Genomic DNA, 18,436 nt, shown 5'->3' on the forward strand with positions numbered 1-18,436 from the left:
GGAGCGAGCCGGGAGGCGGGGGAGCGAGCCGGGAGGCGGGGGAGCGAGCCGGGAGGCGGGGGAGCGAGCCGGGAGGCGGGGGAGCGAGCCGGGAGGCGCGCCCAGCTGGGGGACCCCTCACAAGCCCTCCGCTGCTCCTCGTTATCGGCTGGCGATGGCTTTGAGGCTCCGCCGTCGCGGCTTCCTTTCGTGTGGTCGGCTTCAGCTCACACGCCCGGGAGAGCCTTCTGGAGTTCGGACGCTCTCCCCGAAGCCGCCTCTCCTTGGGCGCCATCTGCCCACTTAGTAAACACGGCCTCAGTTTACCGTCTGCGTCCCTTTGCCACAAGACGAGACCTCCAGGGCCTCCCTCCCTGCCGGAGGGAGGCGTCTCAGGGGTCCGTCGGCACCAGCTTCGCCGACACGGCTGCGCCTTTAGCCCGTGGAGGACGCGGCGAGGACGGCAGTCGGGCCTGCGGCAGGAAGCCCCGCATGGGAATGAGAAGACCGTCCTGTCCTCTCCCTGGTCGAGCAGGGCCGACCTCCAGGGATCCCTCCCGACCTTAGGAGGGCGGCGGACGAGGCCCAGCGAAGGCCGTCGGGGCGGCCACGATAGCCACGCGGGGCCTTCAGTGCCAGCACTTCCTGCAGACGGCCCGTCCTCGGAGCAGCGTCAGAGCCCCTGGGGGGGGTCGTGCTCGCGGCTCCTCTCCCTAGACAGAGCCGGGACGTCTCCGGAGGCTCCGGACGCGGCCCGGCGGAAGGCCCGGCCCGGCCTCCAGTAGAGGGCCAGCAGGCCACGGACAAGCGGGAGGGGGAGGGGCTCCACCTCCAGAACAGCCACGTCCCCGGCTTCCCCCTCAAGGAGGTCTTTTTTACCCACAGCAGCCCCGGAGCCCCGGAGGTGCGGGCAGGGAGAAGCACAAGCAAACGCGAGCCCGACTGCGGCCTTCCACAGCCTCGCAGGGGAGGACGAAGAGGAGGACGGAAGGCGATCTGATGGAGGCGGCCAAGCCCGATCCGAGCGGCTGCCACACTGATGGAGACGGAGGGCCGTGGAGGGGGGACCCCCGGGACCCCCCGAGGCTCGCAGAGAGCCAGAAGCGGCCGCTGAGCTACAGAGCAGACGCTACGCAGAAACGGCGGCCCGAGAGGGACGGCGGGGCCCGAGGTCGGCGAGTCAAAGCTTCAAGCTTAGGGCACACAGACAGACACACACAGACACACACAAGCACACAGACAGACACAGACAGACAGACACACAGACAGACACACAGACACACACACAGACACACACAAGCACACAGACACAGACACACAGGCACACAGACAGACACAGACACACAGACAGACACAGACACACAGACAGACACACAGACAGACACACAGACAGACACACAGACAGACACAGACACACAGACAGACACAGACACACAGACAGACACAGACAGACACACAGACAGACACACAGACAGACACAGACACACAGATATACACAGACACACACAAGCACACACACAGACACAGACACAGATATACACAGACACACACAAGCACAGACACAGACACACACAGACAGACACACACAGACAGACAGACACACAGACACAGACACACAGACACACACAGACAGACACACACACAGACACAGACACACAGACAGACACAGACACACAGACAGACACAGACACACAGATATACACAGACACACACAAGCACACACACAGACACAGACACAGATATACACAGACACACACAAGCACACACACACAGACACAGACACAGATTTACACAGACACACACAAGCACAGACACAGACACACAGACAGACACACACAGACAGACAGACAGACAGACACACACACACAGACACACAGGCACACAGACACACACAGACACACACAAGCACACACACAGACACAGACACACACAGACACGCACACACACACACACTCACTCTCACTCTCTCTGGATTTCTCTTTGGAGCGAGGGATGACAAGGAAAAATGGTACGAAGCCTCCTTGGAGGCCCCCCTCCTCCCACGGTGCAAACTCATAGATAACACTTTTAGAGAAAATTGCGTGGAGAGGAAATGATGCATCCGGGAGAGGCAACAAGCGCCCGGGCGCCGAGATTCCCGAAAGCCCTGCACCAATGGCCGGCGCCGAGGTAATTGTTCTAAATCCATCAATAAGGAGAAGCTGCCCCTTCATTGACTGCAAACACCAATTTCTTTCAGCCGGGATTATAAGTTGATGTCGGCGGTCTCGCTCCTGCCATTAGGGTGATAAACAGTTTCAACTCCATCAGGATCTGACATGTAGATCAATTCTGGGTCCATAAAGAATCTACACAAGGGCCTCCCGGACAGGGATTTACTGCCACCCGTTCTTATTCTCTCTTGCTGCTAAAATTACTTCTGTCAAACACTTACGAGACGAAGAAAAAATGTAAAAAAATTAATTTTTCATGGGCCGCCGGCGCGGCCCTCCTCCACGCAGAAGTCGAGCCGCGAACCCGCTTCCACTCGGAGAGGTCAGGCCGGGAGCCGAGATCCCGCTGGCCGACGCGGGGCGGCCCGGCCGGGCGCTCTCAGCCGCTCCCTTCCCGCGCTCGCCGAGGCCGGGGCCCTGCACGGGCACGACGACCGTCCTTTCTCTCGCGGGGAGCCTGTCCCGGCCCAGGACGCCGGCGAGCCGCACACGCGTCCTCTGGAGCCCCTCCGGGTCTTCGTGCCGCGTGGACCCCCCCGGGGCGCCGCGTGTTCGCTCTCTTCTCCCCGTCCTCGCTCGAGATTCAGCGTGCTTCGGGCAGGTGCTCGGCTGGGCCACGGCCTGCCCTCGGCGCCCCGGCCCCGCACACAGCCGGAGCCTCAGCCCCGCTCGCCCCCTTGACTTCTCCACACCTTGAAAGGGAAACAAGGCGAGCCAGCGCAGGGGTGTGCGCCGATGCTCAGCGCTCTTTCTAGCCAGACCACAGACAGACCCGCGGGACGAATCCTTGTGCCCCCCCCCCCCTGGGGCTCGCCTGGGGTTCACTCCAGGCTCTGCCCTGCACGCTTCACGGGCTTGGGGGAAGCTCCAGTTAGCGAGGTCAGAGCCCCGAGCCCCCATTTTAGAGATGAGGAGCCCCCCGACACGCCTCTGGGCCTCTGCCTGACGGAGAGCCGGGGCGGCCCCCAGCGCCCACTGCAGCACCCGAGACTCCCTGGCTGCCGGGAGGGCTGCGGGGGGGCCAGAGACCCTCCCTCTGCCTCATTGGCCTCCGGCAAAGCCCATTTGCACACGGTAAGCAAAAACAGCCAAAGCAGCGGCAGGAGACCCCGACAAAGGACGTCTGGGCGGCCGATCAGCACGCTGCAGGCCCAGGGGACGCTTCCCCCCGGGGGCCGTCGGGGCCCTCCGATCCCTGGTACAGAGCAGGGAGCCGAGGCCAGGCCCGACACGCCGGCGGGCACCCAGGACAGGCCTGATTGCACGGACGGGGGAGCCCCGAGTCCTGGCAGGCCGTCTGAGCCCAGAAAGGGAAGCCGCCGGCCCAAACACCTTAGCTCTGGGCAGCCTCCTGCCTGCAAGCCAGCTTCGCATCAGGGAAAGGCACGGCCGGCCCTTCTCATTCTTCATGTCTCCAGGAGGCGCCTTGGGCCGCCCACCAAAGATCGGGGGGCGCCTTGGGCCCCCCACCAAAGATCAGGGGGTGCCTTGGGCCCCCCACCAAAGATCAGGGGGAGCCTTGGGCCCCCCACCAAAGATCAGGGGGAGCCTTGGGCCACCCATCAAAGATCAGGGGGCGCCCACCAAAGATCAGGGGGCGCCTTGGGCCACCCATCAAAGATCAGGGGGCGCCTTGGGCCGTCCATCAAAGATCGGGGGGCGCCTTGGGCCCCCACCAAAGATTGGGGGGCGCCTTGGGCCCCCCACCAAAGATCGGGGGGCGCCCACCAAAGATCAGGGGGCGCCTTGGGCCACCCATCAAAGATCAGGGGGCGCCTTGGGCTGCCCATCAAAGATCAGGGGGCACCTTGGGCCGCCCACCAAAGATCAGGGGGCACCTTGGCCGCCCACCAAAGATCAGGGGGCGCCTTGGCCACCCACCAAAGATCAGGGGCCGCCCACCAAAGATCAGGGGGCGCCTTGGGCCGCCCACCAAAGATCAGGGGGCGCCTTGGCCACCCACCAAAGATCAGGGGCCGCCCACCAAAGATCAGGGGGCGCCTTGGCCGCCCACCAAAGATCAGGGGCCGCCCACCAAAGATCAGGAGGTGCCTTGGGCCACCCACCAAAGATCAGGGGGCGCCTTGGGCCTCCCACCAAAGATCAGGGGGCGCCTTGGGCCGCCCACCAAAGATCAGGGGGCGCCTTGGGCCACCCATCAAAGATCAGGGGGCGCCTTGGGCCACCCATCAAAGATCAGGAGGCGCCTTGGGCTGCCCACCAAATATCAGGGGGCGCCTTGGGCTGCCCATCAAAGATCAGGGGCCGCCCACCAAAGATCAGGGGGTGCCTTGGGCCACCCACCAAAGATCAGGGGGCGCCTTGGGCTGCCCATCAAAGATCAGGGGCCGCCCACCAAAGATCAGGGGGCGCCTTGGGCTGCCCATCAAAGATCGGGGGCCGCCCACCAAAGATCAGGGGGCGCCTTGGGCTGCCCATCAAAGATCAGGGGCCGCCCACCAAAGATCAGGGGGTGCCTTGGGCCACCCACCAAAGATCAGGGGGCGCCTTGGGCTGCTCACCAAAGATCGGGGGCACCTTGGGCTGCCCACCAAAGATCGGGGGCCGCCCACCAAAGATCAGGGGGTGCCTTGGACCGCCCATCAAAGATCAGGGGGTGCCTTGGGCTGCCCACCAAAGATCGGGGGGCCCTAACCCCAACTGACTCGCTGCTCAGGACCCGGAGACTTGAGGCGAAAGGCGGGGCAACAAGGGCCCCGAGCCACGCGCCAAACGGGCTTTGCTGGGAGGAGGAGGAAGCTGGCGGCGCAGCGGGGCCCCGGGGTGGTTGTCGGCTGCCTTTCCCGAGGGAGGCGGGAGCCCCGGCATCCCCTCCTTGCTCCGCACACACATTCGGGTCTTCCGCGCCCGGCTTGTGAAATATCCTCCTTCCAGGCTGTCTCCAGGCAGCGCTCTGTCAGCCAGGTCTGGAGTAACTAGAAATAAGGATGATGTTTACCCAGAGCAAATGGGCTCGTGCAGCAGCTGGCAGGTCTACGGGGAAGACGGGATGCGAAGCCTTTTAATTAGTACAAATGATGCCGAGAGCGCTCCGAAGCCCTCTCTGACGGATGGTCCACAACGTGGGAATTCCCTCGGCCCCGGCGAGCAGCGCCGGCTAGAGCGCCGCGGGCAGGGCGCGCCTCTGGGCCGCCGGACCCCTCCGCGCCGCGTCGTCACGGAGCCGCGGACACGTCCGAGGCTGCCCCGGCTGCCCAGAGGGAGAGCCTGGGGGGGGAGCGAGCGAGCGGCCCTCGGAAGCAGCCGCGCCGGGCCGGACCCTCGGGGGCCTCCTGCGGCCGGTTCTCTGTAAGGAAAGAGTCCTCTCTTACCGCTGCTGATGCCCGAGTTGGCAATCACCGTCCCTTCGCTCCACTGGTCGGCGCTGGACACGGAGTACGAGCGTTGGTGCATGCCGTCGGGGCGCGCGTTGAAGGACACTAAGCTGACGCCACTGGCCATCTGAGACACAGACGAGCTAGCGGTGACACTCCCTAGAAACAAACAAGGAGGGTGAACGACAGCGCACAGCACGGCACAACCTCCGGCCCTCAACCCTCGGGGAGACGAGGCAAGGCAGAGCCGCCGGGGCGGCGGGACGTCCGGGCAGCCGAGCCCGGAAGCGGAGGGCCAAAGAACCCGCCCAAAGCCGGAACGCCCTCGGCCGGCACACATCTAGGATTCGCTCTTTCCCCCGAGGACGCCAACACCAAGTGAGCGGCAGGAATGGAAACCCACTTTAGTGGGCTCCAACTAGCCATCCAGGGGCCTGAGCACAGCCATAACACAGCCAGGAGAGGCCAGAGGAAAGGACTCCTCAGGAAGCGGAGCCCGAGACCGCTGGTGTGCCCCCGGGAGTGTAGACACGGCCGGCCAGGAGCTTCCGCTTCTTGCTGTCTTTGCTAAGTTCAGCCGCTTCTGCCTGCTGCATGTGGACAAGAGCTCTCGGCACCCACCACGATTTCCCACCCTGGGCACGAGCTCCAGTTGCACCACCCAGTTATAGTCTTGCCTACCATAGTGAAGGGAGCACAGTCTATACTGCTGAGCTTCTTTGACAGAATAATGGATTTGCTGATTTTTTTTCCTTGTTAATAAAAAGGCTTGTAATGAGAGGGCTCTGGAGAGGGGATGGACGGTGACGTGTGGGGAAACAAAGGCAGCGCGTGACCACGTGACGGACTGAACATTTTAAAGGCCTGACCGAAGAATTGGGAAAAGGCCCCTTTCAGAGCAGAACAAACCCGAGGCTGCCGGCCACGCGCTTCCCGAAAGGTGGAAAAGGGGCAAAACCAAAGCGCCGGCGCCAGACGGCCAATCATGGTGTCCCCTGAGGAAACGGCCAGACAAGCACGTGGCCTGGAGGGACGAAGGCAGCTCTGGAGAGGCGACAGAACACGTGAGAAGCTCCACGGACGGACGGACGGACACGAGGGAGGCTGCTTTCTGCATCCGTCCCTGGGGAGGGAGGATGGCCCGAGGCCCGAGTGCAGAGGCCGAGGGCGGGGAATCTCCATCCAGGCACACGGCGGCCAACGGCCGGAGATGGGGATTCCGCTCCAAGGCACAAAGGCCCAAACCTGCGGAGCCGCCGGACATGGAGCCCCCAAGGAAAGGGAGAAGCTCAGGAAGAGCCGCTCAGTGACTGGCCAGGGCGGCAGCTGACGGCGCTCTGGGGGTCCCGACGCCGACGGGCTGCAGACGGGCAGGGAGAAGCCCCGGCACGGAACCGGCTGTCCCTGAGCTGGGGAAGGGCCGAGGCGGTGACCGAGGCCTCCCCAAAACATGGACAAGAGCGAGTCCTGGCGGAGTGGAGGCCGAGCGATCGGGGAAGGGCCTTCCTGGGACTCTGCACGCCGAGCAGCACCCCAAAGGCCGGACCCTCCTTTGGCCGAGGCTGACGCAGCCATTTCACGCTCTTCCCCAGCCCATCTCGAGCCCAGCAAGTGACAGGCAGGAGTCCAGTGCTTCCACGTGGCAGCGGGGCTAGTGACTGGGCCAAGGACACATGCAGCTTCTCGTACTCAACCTGAGCACCACTCAGGGATTGGGTGCCAGGCCTGGAGACGGGTCCTGGGTTCCAATCTGACCTCAGGCGCTTCCCAGCTGGGTGACCCTGGACAAGTCACTTCACCCCATTGCCCAGACCTTACGGCTCTTCTGCCTGGAGCCAGGACGCAGTTGTGATTCCAAGAGGAGCCGAGGGGCTAAAACAATAAAAATGAGCAGAGAAGCCTGAGCACCCGGAGCCGAAGGAAAGGCCGCCGTGGCCCGTTCACAGAGGCCGAAGTACCAGTCCAGCCTCAGAGCCGGACAGCAGGTGACTGGCCAGTGCCAGCCCCTCGGTCTGAGCGGCCGGACGCTTCCTGAGCGCCTCATGGTAGGTTTTCACACCGCGCTCGCCTCCCCCCCCCCCCCCGGTCCCCCCGAGCCCTCCCCAGGTCTCGCCCCCCCCCCCCCCCAACCCCCGTCTGTCCTCCGCTCTCCCTCGATCCCAGGTTCTGGGGTCCTTTGCAAGTCCAGCGTGAGGGAGCCCTGTGACAGCTCGGCCCCCGCTGAGGGGGCGTCCAGTCCGGAGCCTGGCAGCGTGGCGCGGCCCGAGAGCCCAGCAAGAAAGGAGGAACCCCATAGGGTGGCTGCCTCAGGGCAGAAAAGTGGCTCCAGGCCCGCAGGGAGGCCCCGCTTCAGAGGGAAGTGCGGGGCGCGTCTGGCCTCTGTCTGTCTGTCTGTCTGTTCACTTCTTCTGCCCCCCATTGTTGGCTCCCTGCAGGCCCATCCTCTCTCTCTGTGTCTCTCCCTCTGTGTGTGTGTCTCTCTCTCTGTCTCTCTCTCCCTCTCTCTCTGTCTCTCTCCCCCCCCCCTCTCTCTCTGTCTCTCTCTCTCCCTCTGTCTCTCTCTCTCTCTCTCTCTGTCTCTTCTCTCTCTGTCTCTCTCTCTCCCTCTGTCTCTCTCTCCCTCTCTCTCTCTGTCTCTTCTCTCTCTGTCTCTCTCTCTCTCTCTCTCTCTCTGTCTCTCTGTCTGTCTGTCTGTCTTTCTCTCTGTCTCTCTCTCTGTCTCTCCCTCTCTCTCTGTCTCTCTCTGTCTCTCTCTGTCTCTCTCTCTCTCTCTCTCTCTCTCTCTCTCTCTCTCTCTCTCTCTCTCTCTCTCCCTCTCCCCCCCCCCTCTCTGTCTCTCTCTCTCCCTCTGTCTCTCTCTCCCTCTCTCTCTCTGTCTCTTCTCTCTCTGTCTATCTCTGTCTCTCTCCCTCTCTCTGTGTGTGTCTCTCTCTCCCTCTCTGTCTCTGTCTGTCTCTGTCTCTTCTCTCTACTCCCCCTTCCTCTCTCTCTCCTCCCCCCACCCCCATGTGATAAAATTGTTTTGAAGCCAACCACAGTCATGGCCTTGGAGGGCCCCATCAAGCCACGAGCTCATCGTTTAAGCATCCGGGAGTAGGAAGCCCCGAAGTGACGCGTGCTGGGCCTCCTGGAGCCCGTCTTCCAGAAGAGGAAGGAGCTGCCCACCCACAAGGCAGGCCATGCGGCCGCCCAGGAAGCTGCAGAGGAGGCTGCGCCGACTACTATTTATGGTGATCCAGGAAAGGAGGTAAAACGGGAGCATCAGCCAGGACGGCGGTCACGAAATCAAGAAGTCCCACATGCGAGTCCCGCCGCTGGTCCATGATGGGGGGCCTTCCTGACCAGCCTGCTCGTGCCCTGCAATGGGCCGCTTCCTCCCCCCTCACTGTCCTTGGGGGAGCTCTCCTGCATGACGCTGGGCTGTGTGGCTGCGCCCTGAGGAATGCAGGACACACGCACACGCACAGCACACATGCATGCACACTGGAGGAATGCAGGACACACACGCACACGCATAGCACACATGCATGCACACTGGAGGAATGTGGGGCACATACATGCACACTTGCACGCACTCTGGAGGAATGTGGGGTACACACACACACAGCACACATGCACACACACGCATAGCACACATACATGCACACTGGAGGAATGTGGGCACACCACATGCACACTTGCATGCACACCGGAGGAATGCAAAGCACACGCATGCACATACACACACGCACACAGAACATAGTCCAGTGGAAGATCAGCAGCTCTCAGCGCAGCAGTCGAGAGCCAGCGGGGGCTTCCAGAATGCGCGTCTCGGCTCTCCTCTCTGCGAAGCCTGAGGCCCCCCCAGCTCCCCTGGCCAAGCAGAGGGAACCCCAAGGAGGGACGGGCTGAGCTCCGGAGTCTCCGGTTCCTCCCCTGGAAACGTGACGGCTGAGCGGAGGGAGGCTTCACCCCGTGCGGGGCTCGGCGGCCTCGGCCGCCCAGGCCTGACTCTGACCCTGTAAGTGACAGCAGCTCCCCGGATGTCCTCGGGAGGGCCAGCAGGGATCCAGTCAATATGACTCGTCTATTGGAAAAGGAAATCATTTTGGAGCTGGAAGATCCGCGTTCAAGTTCTGCCCAGGCCAGCGGCAGTCCAGGAGGAGGCGGGGCTGGCTCAGAGCCTCTGCTTTGGTCCTGCCAGCACGACCCGCCTTCTGGAGAACCTGAGCCGGCGGAGGGCGGTCGGAGCAGGCGACCACGAGACAACGGCCGGGAAAGGGAAGGGAGAGCAGCAGAGCCTGCACTGCGGGGGCCGGCAGTCCAGGAAGTGCTGGGCAAGACTTGCAGCCACCACCATGCACAAAGCGACCGCTGCTCCTCGGGAGGGCCCCAGCGCTGAACTGGGGGAGTCGGGGAGGTTGGGGGGCGTCATCAAGTGCGACCTCCTTTGGACAGATGAGAAAAGGAAAGCCCAGCACCCAGAGAACCCTGGTGAGGCGTAGACAGGCTGGAATTTGAACCCAGGCCCTTTGGCTCCCAATCCAGGACTCTCTCAAACGGATCCTGGCTCTGGGCTCACGGTGCCCCCTTAGGTCCTGGGGTGGCACCACTTGAGGAGAGGAAGGACGGGGCTCTGGAGGAGGCCAAAGGGCAGCCTGGGAGGGAGGCTGAGGCATGGTGAGGGCCCAAGAGAAAGGGAAGACGAGGAAGGAGAGGAGAGGCAGGAGGAGCCCAGGAAGGCCTTCGGACGAGGCTCTCGGCCAGATGCTCCCAAGGACCGCCCGAAGCCCCAGCCTGGCTCCCAGGCCCTTCCTCAGCCTCTCCTCCATCTCTCCCAGAGGAGGATCGGCGCATCCCGCCATCACCATTTCACGGCTGAGAAGGTGGCAGCTCCGGTGCCGCAGCGCCCCTGGAGCGAGGAAGCCCGCACGAGCCCCGGAGGCTGAGGCAGACAGCCCAGACCGTCTGACTGCGGGCCTCACCAAGCCGGCACAGGCCAGCTGTCTGGTTAGTCCAGGGAAAGAGGCTGAAGAAAGGAGTCCGCAAGAGGGCAGAGCACAGCCGGGCCTCGAGAGCCGACCATTAACGGATGGACCCAGAAAAGGCACGAGGAGAGCCACAGAAGGGAGAAAAGACCAGGAGGGCCGCGGCCAACACCACTGCAGGCTGCGGAGCGCTGCAGCTCCGGTGGAGACAGCGGAGCCTTCCATGAGACCTCCCATGAGGGGCCCTGCCTGGCCCTTCTCCCGCCACCTGGAGGCGCCGCACCAGACTCGGGGCCTCCTGTTCATGCCTGTGCCTGGGGGGAGGGAGGCACAAGGGCGGGGGGGCAGCTGGTGCCGTCTCTCCCCCGTGGCTTGCTAGCACAGGGTAACGCATAGGCACGGCACACGGGAGCCAGCGAGGGGCACAGAGCAGTGGCGCCTCGTCTCCCTCCCGCCTGCCTTCTTTCCCGTGTGGAAATCGTGCAGGCTTCTGGGGGAAGCGGAAGAGGACGTCGTCTAGGCCAAGTCCAAGCCTGGGGACGCACGGGCGGCCGGAGAGGAGACGAGCAACAGGGCCGCCGAGAAGGCGCTCCCGGGCAGGAGCCCCTCCCCCACTCATTAACGCGCTTTCTCAAGCGCCGGAAACGAAACCAAGAGAAAACAACTTTGTTTCTCCAAGACCACAATGGATGGAGTTTGGAGGTGGCGGGAGCTTTCTGGGAGAGCCATTAGCAGGGCACGAGCGGCTCGGGGAGCGCGTCTGCAGAGCTCGCAGTTTTGATAAACAGCCTCTGCGGGCCACACAACGGGGATAATGTATCCTTAAGTACTGCCAATGAGCCGCCATTCTGCACAGCCAATTACTTCCGTGCGTCTGTCACTCAAAGGAAAAATGACTGGGCCCATTAGATCAAACCTTTGTCACTGTTCCTAATGCACTCTTAGGCCTCATTAATCTGAGGGAGCAGCAACACAGCCGCCGGAGCCTCATTGCCTCCTCCACAACAGGGCCACGTGAAGCCTCTCATCTCTCCCCCAAGTGCGCCGCGTTAATCAAGCTCTCCTTATTACCCCAGTCCCTGTCACGGAGGAGAGCGCTGCTCTCTTAAATGCTCTCATTATGGCCCATCTTTAGAGCTGGCTGAGTGGGGGAAAAGAGAGAGGGAGAGAGAGGGAGAGAAGGAGGGAGAGAGGAAAGAGGGAGAGGAGGGAGAGAGGGAGGGAGAGAGGAAAGAGGGAGAGGAGGGAGAGAGGAAAGAGGGAGAGGAGGGAGAGAGGAAAGAGGGAGAGAGGGAGAGAAGGAGGGAGAGAGGAAAGAGGGAGAGAGGAAAGAGGGAGAGAGAGGGAGAGAGGAAAGAGGAAGAGAGAAAGAGGGAGAGGAGGGAAGAGACAGAGGTGGGAGGGAGAGAGAAAGAGGGAGAGGAGGGGAGAGAAGGAGGGAGAGAGGAAAGAGGGAGAGGAGGGAGAGAGGAAAGAGGGAGAGAGAGGGAGAGGAGGGAGAGAGGAAAGAGGGGAGAGAGAGGGAGAGAGGAAAGAGGGAGAGAGAAAGAGGGAGAGGAGGAAGAGACAGAGGTGGGAGGGATGAGAGAAAGAGGGACAGAGAGAGAGACAGAGAGACAGAAAGAGAGACAGAGAAAGAGAGAGAGAAAGAGAGAGGGACAGAGAGAGATATTGAGAAAGAGAGAGAGGCAGAGAAAGAGAGAGAGACAGAGATAGAGAGAGGGAGAGGAAGAGAGAGAGAGAGAGAGAGAGAGAGAGAGAGAGAGAGAGAGAGAGAGAGAGAGAGAGAGAGAGAGAGAGAGGGAGAGGGAGAGAGAGAGAGAGGAGAGGAGAGAGAGAGAGAGAGAGAGAGAGAGAGAGAGAGAGAGAGAGAGAGAGAGAGAGAGGAGAGAGAGAGAGAGAGAGATGGAAAGAGAGACAGAGACAGAGAGAGAAAAGAGAGACAGAAAAGGATTGGGATGGAAGATGGAAGGGAGGCCAGGGAGGAGGCAAGCAGAGACAGAAGCGGTCCAATCCATTAATATTCATGACCATAATTAGTATTCTAGGTCACTGAATATTCATGCTATTAGTTTGGTTTTTATGGGCTGGCTGGATTGCCCTGATTGCTGGAGTATGGAAGAAAACAGCATGGTTGGGACTTTAGATGTCAACGGCAGTTCAGTGCTCACAAGGCAGCGGAGGTCTTCCTGCTGCCGCGCTCCCAGAGTCAGCTGGAGCCTCGTGATGGCTTTCACATTTCTGAACCGCTGGGGAAGTGGAGCTGGGAGGGGGCCGGGAGGAGCCTGCGTCCAGCGAAGGGACATCCATAAGGGCCGGCCTCTGGGAGAGCACATTATCAGGACGGGCTGCGGATCTGTCGCTCTGGACGAGGACGTGGCGACCAACCGGCAGAAGAAAGGGCCTGTCAGAGGGGCCTCGGGGCTGCCTGGCTGGCGGAGGAGCAAAGGGCATGCTGAGGGCTCTGGACTGCGGGAAGTTCAGAGTCTCTAAGGCTTGTCGTGCTAATGATGGCTGCAGCTCGGCCGGATTGGCTCCGAGCTCGGCGTATTGATCCCTCGCAATCTATTGAGCCCCTAATCAGGTCCGAGGCCCCGTTTCAGACAAAGGAGGGGCTCGGCTCCTCCATCTTCTTCCCAAAGTGGACTATGATGGCGGTGGCTCGTACAAGGCGGCCGGAGCAAACGGGCACCTGAGGCCCTGGGTCATTCGCTGGGCGGCGGCTCAGGGTTCTCCGTCAGCGGCCCTTCCTGGGTGTCGGGGTCGCCTCACACGCGGCCCCTCTTTTCCCCAAACGCCCCGGCTCAGGCTGGGTTTCGGCTTCCAGGATGCACAGACAGACAGAGAAGGGCTGCACTAAGAACGTTCTAGAAATGGCCGAATGAACTGAAATGGGCCGAAGCCTCCTCCGGCCACACGGACTCGGTCTATGGCCAGGGGGCGGCCGCGCTGCCCTGTCGGCTCTGGATCCTAAGCCGGGAGCACATCCGAGGCCCCGAGATGGGGAAGGTCCTCAGGACGGCTCGAGGTGGCGGCTGGTTCTATGGCTCTTTGGGGCACTCAGAACGGGGACGACGGCAGACAGGGACGGCCAGGCTGGGCAGGTTCTCCAGGGCTTCCCCTCCCTCCGTGCTCTCCACCACGTGGGCAGCCTGCCCCGGGCCACAGGGGAAGGCCAGGAGTGCCGAGGGGCATCCAAAGAGCTCGGCTGGGAGAAGACGAGGCGCCGGGCTCTGGGCAACCCTCAGAGGGCTTCTAGGGACGTCCGAGCTCATTCCAGAATCTGCCGAGGATTCCCTTCTCTGAGGGCTGCCTTACGTCAGGTTGGGGCTCGTGTAGCTTTTGTTGTTCTTCCGGAGTCTGTTGGGTCTGACTCTTCAGGACCCGTCGTGGGGGGGTGGGGGTGGGGGCGGTCTGGGCAGACGCCGGACGGGTTGGCTGTGTCCTTCTCCAGCTCATTTTACAGATGAGGAAATGGAGGCCGGCAGGGTGATGTGACTTGGCCAGGATCTTCCTGACTTCGGACCCTGCGCCATATCCGCGGGCACCGCTAGCTGCCTCGGGTTTTCGGCCCTCGGTAAGAGGCTGTGTTTCTATAGAGCACCCTAAAGGTACCCTCCTCGGCTCTTCTCAACAACCCCGAGAAGTGTGCGCCGGCATTAGCCGCATTTTACAAATGAAGAAAAGGTAGCCGATGGAGACAAGTGACTTGCCCAGGGTCGCACCGCTACTAAGGGTCTGGGGCTAGCTTTGACCTCGGGGCTTTCTGACTGCAGGCATCTCCCCTGCTCACAGCTCCCTGCAGGCTCTCGGCCATCGCCGAGCTCCCGAGGTCAGAGGTGTGATCCGAACCCAAGTCCTTCCACCGTCAGCCTAGTGCTGGGCCGTGAGGACATCCGAGGGAGCCTGGCTGTGCCTGTGGCATGGAGCACGGCAGGGCTTCCCCGTGGCGGCTGTCCCCGACCTGTTCGTGAGGTTTTTCTCAGGCCTCTCCTTCGTCTTAGAGTCGACACCAGAGGCAGAAGGTGGTAAGGGTGAGGCTGCTGGATGAAGCGAACTGGAAAGAGCTCAAGACCGGATTAGAACCAGGACCTCCCCGTGCCAGGCGGCCGCCAGGAGGAGTTCTCGGATGAACGTGGAGACTAGAAAGAAGCCCCCAAGACACGGCCCCTAAGCAGAGCCATAGTCGGCGTCTCCTGGGCTCTGGCTGGCGGGAGGAAGGGGCCCGGGGGGAGCAGAGGCCTCTGCAGAGGGCAGCGCGGGTCCGAGGCCTCGGCGCCATGGACGCTTTGGTTCTCGAAGAGGAAAGCACTTCTGAAGCGGATGGTAAAACCTCTCGGCTGAGGGCAGCTCGGGGGCCCCGTGGAGACAGCGCCAGGCCTGGAGCTGGCGAGATCTGGGTTCCACACTGGCCTTGGGACACGTCCGGCCACTCATCTTTCTCAGAACGGACACTCGGAGAGGAAGGGCGAGAAGAGGCCCAGGCGAGAGGCGAGGCAACCGACAGTCTGCGAGAGGAGCACGTTTTCAGCAGTGGCGCCGCGCTGCCTCCTTCCCAGCCAGACGCGGCTCCAAGGCCGGGACGAGCTCGTCCGCCTTCCCCTCGGCGCTCCTGGCGTCTCCCTCGAGGACTGAAAGGGGGCCGGAGGAGGCGAGAGGTAGCCGGCCGCGGGCAGCCTAACACGTGCATGAAAACACGAGGAGGGTCCGCAGGGGGCTTCCTGGAGGGGGAGAGCCGTGAGAACGGCCAGTCACTGGGGCGCACGATCATGCCCAAACGCTCCTCAGGCCCTGCTGCTGGGAGGACATGGAGGGCGCAGAGCCCTGCCAGGCACGCGACAGAGCACACGCTCGGCCGCACTGGTGGGCGAGGCCAGCAGAGCTCAGAGCCCAGCCAGGGGCACCTTCCCGGGCCCGAGAGCCTCTCAGAGGAGCTCAGCCCGCGGCCGGGAAGAGAGAAGCTCGGCTCTTGGGCCCCCAGTGATCTCTGCGTCCTCCCTGCCCGCTTCCTGTCCAGATCCTCTGGCTCGCCTCTCTGCACCTTTGGGTGGACGCGCCTCCCCCCACCGTCCGCCTGAGAACACGCTCTGCCCTTCAAGATGTTCCTCCCGCCACTTCCTGGCTGGGTGACCCCTGGGCAAGTCACTGAACCCCCCACTGCCTGCCCTCACCCCTCTCCTGCCTCAGAATGACCATGCAGTGTGGGCCCTGAAAGGGAAGGGAAGGGAGCCGGGCCTTCAGCCCCCTTCTCCAGGCAGCCCTTCAGCTCCTGCCTCCACCACTCTGGGTTTATTTGAAGTTTCATCATTTATAGTGATGATGTTTTAACTTTAGAATCGTTGTCATGATTCATGTAAAACAGGGTGCTCAAGAACTTCCCTCCAAGGGTTTAGTGTTTGTAAAGTGCTACAGAAATGTTAGCTATCCATTCATCTATCCATCTGTCCATCCATCCGCCTGTCACTCCATCCATCCGTTTTCCCATCTGTCCAACCATCCATCTGTCCAACCATCCGTCTATCCATCTGTCCATCCATCCATCCATCCATCCATCCATCCATCCATCCATCCATCCATCCATCCATCCATCCATTTGTCCAGCCATCTGTCTGCCCATCCGCCCATCCATCCATCCATCCATCCATTCATCCATCTGTCTGTCCACCCATCCGTCCGTCCATCCATCCATCCATCCATCCATCCATCCATCCATCCATCCGTCTATCAGTCCATCTTTTGTCTGCCCATCCATCCATCCGTCTGTCGGTCTGTCCGTCAGTTCATCCATCCATCCATCCATCCATCCATCCGTCCATCCTTCCATCCGTCCATTCATTCATCCATCCATCTGCCCATCTGTCCATCCACCCATCCATCCATTCATCCATCTTTTGTCCATCCATTCATCCGTCCATCTGCCCATCTGTCCATCCATCCATCCATCCATCCATCCATCCATCCATCCGTCCGTCCGTCCGTCCGTCGCGTCCGTCCATCCATCCATCCAGCCATCCGTCTGTCCAGCCATCTGTCTGCTCATCCACCTATCTATCCATCCATCCGTTCATCCATCTGTCTGCCTGCCCATCCATCCATCCATCCATCCATCCATCCATGCCCCACCCCCCCACGTGTGTAAGCACACATACACACCTATGAAGTCTCTGTACTGGCTCGGCTGTCAGATGCGCCTCTTCGGAGCAGCCCGCCAGACCCGCCTCTCCCGCAGCCCGCAGCTCCACCAGCGATTCAGGGATGGCCAGAGGGGAGGGCGCAGCCCAGGCCAGGCCGGAGGTCCGAAGGTCATTTCTGAGCCGTCCCTCATCCTGCCCAACCTGAATCCAAGGACAGCCGGTCTGGACACCAGGACACGCGACGGCCCGAGAACGGCCTGAGCCAAGGCGCGAGCCTGGGGGCGGGAAGGCCGGGACACGCTCGGCCTCCTCCCAGCTGAGAAGCTCCCTGGCCAGACCATGAAACCTGCCAGCGCACCAAGAGCACACGCGGCCGGGGGTTCAGGGGCTTCCGTCCAGGGCAGAGAGCCGGGCCGTGCTGGTTCCAGTCCAGCCTCGGATGCCACTTCCCAGGGTGACCACAGGGTGGACGGAGGGCTGGACGAGGGCAGCAGCCATCCCCGTCGCTTCCCAGGAGCTGCTGTGGGAAGCCGCCCCTGAGAGCCACCCAAAGCACACGGTAGACCGTCTCGGCGGCACTCACTGCGCTTACCAGAACAGCCGCGGCTGCCCTTGCCGGGAGAGGGAGGGAGGACGAAGGAGCCGCGGCCGCTCGGAGCCGAAGAGGAGCAGCAGCAGGAACCGAGCCCGGCGCCCCCGAAATGCCTCTCCAAGAGGACGCCCGGCCGCGGTGGAGGAGTCTTTTTTCCAGGAAGAAATGCAGGCTCTGCGGCACTGGGAGAAGCCCAGGAAGCTGGCGGCCGGCCGCGGTGGAGCTCCGAGCCACGGTGCCGTGCCGGAAGCCCGCGGCCAGAGAAGGCTCCCAGCGCTTGGGAGGAAAAGGAGGCCGGAGCCCCGCTGGCTCAGCCCCCAAGACGCGGCTCGAGCATCGGTTCGGACCTCCGGCGGCAAGCGGGAGCAACGCACAATTCCTCGCTTGTCTTTGAGCTGTATCTGTGCACTCCCCGCTGGGGCGCCCCCGGGATCCGCCATCGTCTGATCCTTTGTGGTTCTGGGAGTGAGATGGAGCCGAGCGCTCGCTTCGGGCTGACGTTTCCTCCGTCGCGGCCCCTGCGGCCTCCCCGTCTCCGGGAGGGTGTGATGGAGCGCCAAGAGCAAGCGAGGCCCCCAACAGCTCTCTTCCGCCCGCACAACCCGGAGGAGGAACCTCTCAGGCCGCTCGCAGGCCGCCGGCTTCCAGGAAGCAGCGGATCCTCCCTGGGAGAAAGTCCAGGCAGGCCCTTCTGCGTCCGTCGCGTAGGACAACAAATGCGAAGGGAGGATGTCCCTGGGCGCCCACTAGCCACAGATGCCCCTTCTGGGGCTCGGCCACGGCCGACAAGAGCTCCGGCCGGGGCCGGCCACCTGAGCGGGGCTCTGGGCGCTCCTAGGAGAGCCGCGGCTGTCCCGAGGGGCCGGTGACGCAGCAGGCTGGGAGGACGCGGAAGATGAGAAGAGCCGCTCCCCCGGCCCGTCACAGAGAAGGTCCTGGGCATGACAGCCCAATCGGGTCCGGACCAAAGACAGACGCTTGGCAGACCAGCCTGACTTGCCCCAGCCACGGCAGAGACGGTGCCAGTCTTCAGTACCCAGCATTAAAGGCACGTGACCTTTTAGAAAAACGAGAGCCTCTGGCTCCTCGTTTAACCTAATTCTGAGTTACGTGGAGCAGCGACAGTGCTGGGCCTGGAGTCAGGAAGACTCCTCTTCCCGAGTTCAAATCTGCCTTCAGACGCTTCCTAGCTGTGTGACCCTGGGCAAGTCACTTC

General features: G+C 62.4%; 1 protein-coding gene across 5 annotated transcripts in view; it reads right to left on the reverse strand.

The window, feature by feature from the left end:
- AGAP1 (ArfGAP with GTPase domain, ankyrin repeat and PH domain 1) overlaps positions 1–18,436 on the reverse strand; it is a 540,592-nt gene that overhangs the window by 128,632 nt on the left and 393,524 nt on the right. For 3 of the 5 annotated variants that reach the window (XM_056820097.1, XM_056820096.1, XM_056820094.1), the window contains one exon: positions 5,525–5,686. The exons of the other annotated variants lie outside the window; for them this stretch is intronic. In XM_056820097.1, coding sequence (XP_056676075.1) covers positions 5,525–5,686 — 162 coding nt within the window. The remainder of the gene's footprint in view (positions 1–5,524; positions 5,687–18,436) is intronic. 5 annotated transcript variants of the gene reach the window in all.

This window comes from Monodelphis domestica, chromosome 2 (assembly GCF_027887165.1).
Source record: "Monodelphis domestica isolate mMonDom1 chromosome 2, mMonDom1.pri, whole genome shotgun sequence".
NCBI lineage: Eukaryota > Metazoa > Chordata > Mammalia > Didelphimorphia > Didelphidae > Monodelphis > Monodelphis domestica.